The 9,089-nt window shown below is 53.4% G+C and overlaps 1 protein-coding gene across 1 annotated transcript in view; it reads left to right on the forward strand.

The window, feature by feature from the left end:
• The first annotated feature begins 770 nt into the window (after positions 1-770).
• Positions 771-9,089, forward strand: part of ATP6V0B (ATPase H+ transporting V0 subunit b) — a 26,030-nt gene continuing 17,711 nt past the window's right edge. The window contains exons 1-2 of the mRNA XM_040360949.1: positions 771-943; positions 8,557-8,605. Of these exons, the coding sequence (XP_040216883.1) occupies positions 877-943; positions 8,557-8,605 (116 nt within the window). The 5' untranslated portion in view covers positions 771-876. The remainder of the gene's footprint in view (positions 944-8,556; positions 8,606-9,089) is intronic.

Here is a 9,089-nt window from a genome sequence, read left to right on the forward strand (position 1 = left end):
TCACTGCAGTTCCAAAACAATGAAACGCACAGAAATCTGAAGGAGCTTCTCTGCCGAGCGACTTGTCTCTTCAGAAAGCAACTGTCAACTGAACTGACGCTCCCGCCTCAGCGCTATTTACGCGCTGGGGAGGTTGTTCGATTGACGTCACAGCAAGTGTGGGACTTGAGTGAAGTTGCCATGGTGACAGGAGCTGCGCGCGCTGCCAGGCAAAAGCAGGAGATCCCCGATCCTCGTCAGCAAAGTGATAGCAGTGTGTGCTCTCTGTCTCCCCCTACAGTGCAGTACCCGGGAGAGAGAAGGGGAAGGAATGCCGATGGATCCCGTTCTACTGCAACGGCGATTTGCGGCACGCACGCGGTTATAAATCTATTTTTACTGATTATCAAAAAAGATTCAAATTGTTGGACATACACAATACACCTCAATACAAGTCAATCCTCTCAGGGATACCTCCAAACCATGACAGCTGTGTGTTGTTTTTCCACGTGACCATGAGTCCTGTGGGCGGGGCTAGTCATGAGCCTCCTCCCCCTAGTTTAGGACCATTGAAGGAGATTTCCCGGTATCTGCTTCTGCAGATCCGCCAGAGAGAAAGAAGCGGCCCCCGGTGGTTGGGAAACCTTCGCGGTAATACAGTCTGAAGTACTGGAAAGCTGACGTGGTTTTGCCAGTAGTAAAGGTGGCGGGTGGAGACACAGGGGCGTGCCCACGTAGTCAGACGCAGTACGACGAATAATGCTACGGTGTTGACAGGGGGGGTGGTCACGTGGGGGCGCGGTCAGGTGATTGGTGGGCGGTGGTCAGCTGATCTCGGGCCGGTGTCAGGCTGGTTCTCTCTGTTCCCCGGATCAGTGAGAGGAGAGGAGAGGCGCCATGAACGGACACGTCCTACTCTACTCCGGGGTCTCCGTGGCCTTCTGGGCGACGCTCATCATCGTAGGTGAGAGACCTCCGTGTGTGTTCTCCCCATCCCCCCCCAATGTGTGACCTCCAATTCCTTCCACACCCCAATGTTTGTTCTCCCATCCCCCCACCGTCCCCCAATGTATGACCTCCAACCCCCCCCCCCCAATGTGTGTCCTCCCATCCCCCCCTCATGCCTCCACACCCCACTGTGTGCCTCCCCCCGCCCTATATCTGCCCCCCCCCTAGACCTTCTGATCACCCTGAACCCCCACCTCATATATCATCTGTACCCCCCAATGTGTGTCCTCCCATCCCCCCCCCCGGTCTAAACCTACCCCTCAGATCACCCTGAACCCCCCTGTCCCATTCCTTCTACCGACCCCCCCACCCCCCCAATACCATCACCCTGAACTCCATCTGTTATATCATCTGTGTACCCCCAAAATATGACCTCCCCAGCCTCCTTCCTGTTACATCACGCCGATACCTGAACCCCCATCTCACAGATGACCCCCCAATATCTGACCTCCCTCCCCCTATATACCAGGACCTCCATCTCACAGATACCCCCCCCCCCCCACCTTGTTTGCCATCTGTGTACCCCCAAAATATGACCTCCCTGGCCTCCTTCCTATTCATCACGCCGATACCTGAACCCCCATCTCACAGATACCCCCTCCAATATCTGACCTCCCTCCCCCTATATACCAGGACCCCCATCTCACAGATACCCCCCCCCCCAATGTGTGTCCTCCCATCCCCCCCTCATGCCTCCACACCCCACTGTGTGCCTCCCCCGCCCTATATCTGCCCCCCCTAGACCTTCTGGTCACCCTGAACCCCCACCTCATATATCATGTGTTCTCCCATCCCCCCCCCCCCCCGGTCTAAACCTACCCCTCAGATCACCCTGACCCCCCCCACCTTATGTCACCCCCCCGGCCCATTCCTTCTACCGACCCCCCCACCCCCCCAATACTATCACCCTGAACTCCATCTGTTATATCATCTGTGTACCCCCAAAATATGACCTCCCCGGCCTCCTTCCTGTTCATCATGCCGATACCTGAACCCCCATCTCACAGATGACCCCCCAATATCTGACCTCCCTCCCCCTATATACCAGGACCCCCATCTCACAGATACCCCCCCCCCATATCTGACCTCCCCGGCCTCCTTCCCGTTCACCCTGATACCTGACCCCCCCCCAATATCTGACCCCCCCCCCAATATCTGACCTCCCTCCCCCTATATACCAGGACCCCCATCTCACAGATAACCCAACCCACCCCCCTATATACCAGAGCCCCCACCTTGTTTGCCATCTGTGTACCCCCAAAATATGACCTCCCCGGCCTCCTTCCTATTCATCACCCTGATACCTGACCCCCCATCTTACAGATGACCCCCCAATATCTGACCTCCCTCCCCCTATATACCAGGACCCCCATCTCACAGATAACCCAACCCCTATATACCAGAACCCCCACCTTGTTTGCAATCTGTGTACCCCCAAAATATGACCTCCCCGGCCTCCTTCCTGTTCATCACCCTGATACCTGACCCCCCATCTAACAGATGACCCCCTAATATCTGACCTCCCTCCCCCTATATACCAGGACCTCCATCTCACAGATAACCCCCCCATATATATCAGGACCCCCACCTTGTTTGCCATCTGTGTACCCCTCAATATGACCCCCCTCTTCTCTTCCTCACCGCAGTCACCCCAATAATATCTCGTATCATAAATCCCCCTCCCCATTATGTCATTATTGTACCCCTACTGATCCTGCTATACCTGAACCCCACCTCATGTATCACCCCCTCCCCACTATTCACATCACCCCAATACCTGAACCCTACTTCATATGTCATCCCTGTACCCTTCCCACTACAGGACCCCTCCCCCCGATACAACTGTCACCCCAATAACTGAGCCCCGCTTATATCTCTATACCCCCTACAAATCCCATATGTCTCCTGGCACCCCCATATATTATCTGTATACCCCCTATACCTCCATCACCTCAATACCTGACATTAATATTTCTCCTGTCACCCCAACACTGCACAGTCTGCCCCCCACCTCCCCATATATTATGTTATGCCCCTCCCCCTATATCTTCATCACCCCAACACCTGACCTGTATGCCCCCTGTCATCTCTGTACCCCTCAATATGACCTTTGAGAAGGTCATGTTCTCCTCTCCCCCCCATCACCCCAATATCTAAATACCGCTTCATATATCACCCCCTTCCCCCACTATTTACCTCACCATCACCCCACTTCATATACCATCACCCCCATTCCTCTATGTACGACCCCCCCACACCATTCACCTCATTATCTAAATCCTGCTTCATATATCGCCCCCCAGCCATCCCTCTATGTATGACCCCCCCCCCCACTAATCACTTCACCCCAATACCTGAACCCCACTTTATATACCCCCCAATCCCTCTATGACCCCCCAATCACTTCACCTACTCCATCACCCCAATACTTGAACCCCACTTCATATACCCCCCCAATCCCTCTATGTATGACCTTTCCCATTGGTCACTCAAATACCTGAACCCCATTTATATTTGTGTAACCCTCCCATATAGATCCCCCTTTAGCTGAGCCCCCCCCACTTCATATACCGCCCCCCTTTCCATCCCTCTATGTATGACCCCCCACTATTCACCTCACCTGCTCCATCACCCCAGTACCTGAACCTCACTTCATATAACACCCCCCCATCCCTCTATGTATGACCTTCCCCATTGGTCACTCCAATACCTGAACCCCATTTATATTTGTCTAACCCTCCCATATAGATCCCCCTTTAGCCGAACCCCCCACTTCATATACCTCCCCCCCTTCCATCCCTCTATGTATGACCCCCCCCCCACTAGTCACGCTAATACCTGAACCCATTTATATTTTTGTACCCCTCCCATACAGATCCCTCTATAGCTGAACCCCACTTTATATACCACCCCTCCCATCCCTCTATGTATGACAATCCCCTCCCCCACTATTCACCACCTGCTCCATCACCCCAATACCCGAACCTCACTTCATATAACACCCTCCCCCAATCACCTCAATACCTGAGCCCTACTTCATATATAACCCCTGTACCCCTCCTACTATAGACCCCCCCACATACAACTATCACCCGATACTTGAGCCCCGCTTATATTATTTTTATACGCCCCTCCCCCTTATACCTTTTATACCTTCACCCCAATACCTGACCTGTATGACCTCTGTCCCCCCTATATTGCAAAGGCCCCACTGTTCTCCATTGCTCCTCTCCTCTGGTATTACCCAAATCCCCTCCCCCAATCCAATATACCATCTCTGCCCCCCCCCTCCTTGCTGGGGTCCCCCTGGCCTTCTGATCTCACAAAATCATGTTTTCGTCCCACACCTCCCCTCCCCCACCCCAAAATATGAACGTGTTGCTTTGATGGACCCCCCAGATTGGATGATCCTCTTCTGTCCTCTTGTTTCTGCCCTCCTAAGTCTTTGATTCCCCCCCATAGAGACCCCCCCCCCCGATATTGTGGTATACCAACTAGGGATATGCCAAAATGATGTGGGCACCCTGATATGGGGGGGGGGGGGTATTTTAGCATTCCCAAACATGGAGGGGATGTGATGAAGTGCAGGAGTTTCCTGTGTGTGGTGGACATGTGTATTCCCCTCCTCCATCCGGGGGGGGGGGGGGGGGGGTAAGGCTGTCAGATTTGCGGAAGTGTCTCCGGCAGTCTCACCGCTTCCATTCCTCTGATGTCCCGTGATCATTATTCCTGGAAATAATACTAGAGTCAGAGCATGAGCCCCTTCCCTGCCCATCATATCAGTGGGGGGTCTGTGTGCGTAGATCTGCCCCCTCTGAGGTGGGGGGGGGGGTCTGTGCGTAGATCTGCCCCCTCTGGGGTGGGGGGGGTCTGTGTGCGTAGATCTGCCCCGTCTGGGGTGGGGTGGGGGTCTGCATAGATCTGCCCTCTCCGAGGGGTGGGGGGTAATCTGTGTGTAGATCTGCCCTCTCCTAGGGGTGGGGGGATCTTTGTAGATCTGCCCCCTCCAAGGGGTGGGGGGTAATCTGTGCGTAGGTCTGCCCTCTCCGAGGGGTGGGGGGGGTGGGCTGTGTGTAGATCTGCCCTCTCCGAGGGGTGGGGGGCTGTGTGCGTAGATCTGCCCTCTCCGAGGGGGGGGGGGGGTAATCTGTGTGTAGATCTGACCCCTCTTGGGTGGTGGGGAGGTCTGCATAGATCTGACCCCTCTGGGGAGTGGGGGGCTGTGTGTGGATCTGCCCTCTCCGAGGGGCGGGGGGGTAATCTGTGTGTAGATCTGCCCTCTCCGAGGGGCGGGGGGGGTAATCTGTGTGTAGATCTGCCCTCTCCGAGGGGCGGGGGGGGTAATCTGTGTGTAGATCTGCCCCCTGCCCTCAGATAATTTTTCTATTTATTAATGAGATGTGAAGATTTAAGTACAGGTCTGTTCAGTTCTCTCTCTGGATGGGGGAGGGGAGGGTCGGTGTTGGGGGGTAAACATTGGGCTCGCCCGGTCTTGGTTGGGGAAGTCCGGATCGCTCTGTCACTCTTCTAGATCTCCGGGAGATCGGCCTTCCTTCATCTACAATGTACACGTCAGACCCCCCCCCCCCCCCCAATTTATAAATACCACCCCCCCCCCTCCCACCGATTTATTTACTGATGTAGAAGAACTGTGTTGCGGCTGAGGATTCGGACAGTGACGTGGTGACGCCAGAAGTTCCGGGCTGCTATTCTCGCCATACAATTATCAAAACGACGGCAATCTATTTGTATCCAATCAGAGGCCCCGGCACTAGATAAAGGAGGCTGTGCAATGAAGTTGGGTGTTTACTGAGCTGACCATACATGTGATTGTACAATCTCGTTTAGCCGGAATGTCTCGGATCAGAGAGACCCTTCCGCCGCATTGCTGATGAGATTGTATAGTGTGTGGTCACCTTTATCGGAGGGGAGACCCGTATGATGAAGGGGTTGGTGACCTTCTATTGATGAGGGAAGGGGGGCAATCGGGTAGAATCCGGTGGAGACGCGCCAAACAACCTTTCCTCGGGGTTGGGCTTTTTGAAGAAGATGGCGGAGTGAAGAGCGATCTGGCCCAGCGATCGGATCGCACTTCAATAATCACCGCCGGGCTCTTCGTCTGTTCGATGGATTTCACAATCGTTCCTTCCTCTCCGGATCCCGATGGTGTCATTGTGAGCAATTCGCACTTCCCCAAATCTTCGCCTCCTGTCACATGACCAACCGTGCGAGAGACCAGATGGGGGGGGGGGGGCTGGGACTCCTCCCTTTTAGAAAGGACTTCCTGTAGCTGGAAGTGGGGGACTCCTCCTTTTAGAAAGGACTTCCTGTAGCTGGAAGGGGGGGGCTCCCTTTTAGAAAGGACTTCCTGTAGCTGGAAGGGGGGGCTCCCTTTAGAAAGGACTTCCTGTAGCTGGAAGGGGGGCTCCCTTTTAGAAAGGACTTCCTGTAGCTGGAAGGGGGGGCTCCCTTTAGAAAGGACTTCCTGTAGCTGGAAGGGGGGGCTCCCTTTTAGACAGGACTTCCTGTAGCTGGAAGGGGGGGGCTCCCTTTTAGACAGGACTTCCTGTAGCTGGAAGGGGGGGCTCCCTTTTAGAAAGGACTTCCTGTAGCTGGAACGGGGGGCTCCCTTTTAGAAAGGACTTCCTGTAGCTGGAACGGGGGGCTCCCTTTTAGACAGGACTTCCTGTAGCTGGAAGGGGGGCTCCCTTTTAGACAGGACTTCCTGTAGCTGGAAGGGGGGCTCCCTTTTAGAAAGGACTTCCTGTAGCTGGAAGGGGGGCTCCCTTTTAGAAAGGACTTCCTGTAGCTGGAAGGGGGCTCCCTTTTAGAAAGGACTTCCTGTAGCTGGAAGGGGGGCTCCCTTTTAGAAAGGACTTCCTGTAGCTGGAAGGGGGGCTCCCTTTTAGAAAGGACTTCCTGTAGCTGGAAGGGGGGGGGCTCCCTTTTAGAAAGGACTTCCTGTAGCTGGAAGGGGGGGGGGCTCCCTTTTAGACGGGACTTCCTGTAGATGGAAGGGGGGCTCCCTTTTAGAAAGGACTTCCTGTAGATGGAAGGGGGGCTCCCTTTTAGAAAGGACTTCCTGTAGATGGAAGGGGGGCTCCCTTTTAGAAAGGACTTCCTGTAGCTGGAAGGGGGGCTCCCTTTTTAGACAGGACTTCCTGTAGATGGAAGGGGGGCTCCCTTTTAGAAAGGACTTCCTGTACCTGGAAGGGGGGGGGCTCCCTTTTAGAAAGGACTTCCTGTACCTGGAAGGGGGGGGGGGCTCCCTTTTAGACAGGACTTCCTGTAGCTGGAAGGGGGGGCTCCCTTTTAGAAAGGACTTCCTGTAGCTGGAAGGGGGGCTCCCTTTTAGAAAGGACTTCCTGTACCTGGAAGGGGGGGGCTCCCTTTTAGACAGGACTTCCTGTAGCTGGAAGGGGGGCTCCCTTTTAGAAAGGACTTCCTGTAGCTGGAAGGGGGGGCTCCCTTTTAGAAAGGACTTCCTGTAGCTGGAAGGGGGGGGCTCCCTTTTAGAAAGGACTTCCTGTAGCTGGAAGGGGGGGGCTCCCTTTTAGAAAGGACTTCCTGTAGCTGGAAGGGGGGGGCTCCCTTTTAGAAAGGACTTCCTGTAGCTGGAAGGGGGGGGCTCCCTTTTAGAAAGGACTTCCTGTAGCTGGAAGGGGGGGGGGCTCCCTTTTAGACAGGACTTCCTGTAGCTGGAAGGGGGGCTCCCTTTTAGAAAGGACTTCATGTAGGGGGGGGTTCCTTTAGGACTTCCTGTAGCTGGAAGGGGGGCTCCCTTTTAGAAAGGACTTCATGTAGGGGGGGGTTCCTTTAGGACTTCCTGTAGCTGGAAGGGGGGCTCCCTTTTAGAAAGGACTTCATGTAGGGGGGGGGTTCCTTTAGGACTTCCTGTAGATTGGGGGAGCTTCCTATACACAAGGCTTGCTGTAGGTGGGAGGGGGGGGGGACCTCACAATGATCAGTGATATGGCTCCTCAGCCCCCCCCCCCCCCCGGCTCAGTCTTCCTGTATAATGAGGAGTGATGGACGCCTCCTGTAGCCCCTCATATTCTGTTCCAGGAGAAGTCCATCCCTGGGACTGATATGACAGCGAGGCTGCAGTGCGGCCGGACCCCCGAGCAACATCCCTAATCCTCTGTGCCGCATTCCTGCGATCGGAGGAGCAGAAGAGGGCGACTGAAGAATGTATATAGAGCAGAGGTGTTATGTACATAGAAGAGGGGGGGGGGGGTATATGGACAGAAGACCCCCACCTATGTGTATGTCATAGATCATTGCCGAGATCAGTTAGAACATTTTTCTCCAGAACTCGGGATCTGCTGCAGATGATAAAAATGAAAACCCCCCAAAGATAAAATAATAAGGGGTCCCCCCCACAACTTCCTAGAAAAGAAACAAAGTATCCGAATCTGCCCCCCCCCCCCAGGATATGGATACTTTGTGTCTTTCCTCTTCCATTGGTGGAGATCTCTTCTCATCGCGGAATGTTCCGGACATTTCTATATTGTGTTCTGATGACGGAGACATTTCATGGCGTCTAATGCAAGGTTTTCTCTCTTCCAGGAACGTGTTACACGATATTCGATTTGGGATTTCGCTTTGATGTAGCGTGGTGAGTGTATTTATTATATATAATATTATATTATCAGTCTGAGAATTATTTCTCCATCGACATTGACGCATTTTTCCAGTGTTTTGTATTGTCAGCTCATTTATCTACAAATTCGATTTTGTTGTGTTTTTTTTCTTTTTCTCCCCAATATACCGGTAATAAAAAATGAGTAGAAAGTGGATGTAAAGCCGCTCTCATGCCGCGTACACGCAACCGTTTTTCGGGCTCTAAAAAAAAATATGTTTTTTTAATGTCATTAAAAACAATCGTGTGTGGGCTTCGGGATTTTTCGGGTTTTCGAACATGCTCTATTTTTTCACAACGTTTTTAAGGTTGTAAAAAACGGTTGTGTGTGTGTGTGTAGGCTTTAACGGCATGAAAAAAAACGCGCATGCTCAGAAGCAAGTTATGAGACGGGAGAGATTGTTCTGGTAAAACTAGCGTTCGTAATGGAGATCGCACATTCATCACGCTGTAACAGACA

The sequence above is a fragment of the Rana temporaria genome, chromosome 7 (genome assembly GCF_905171775.1).
Source record: "Rana temporaria chromosome 7, aRanTem1.1, whole genome shotgun sequence".
Taxonomy (NCBI): domain Eukaryota; kingdom Metazoa; phylum Chordata; class Amphibia; order Anura; family Ranidae; genus Rana; species Rana temporaria.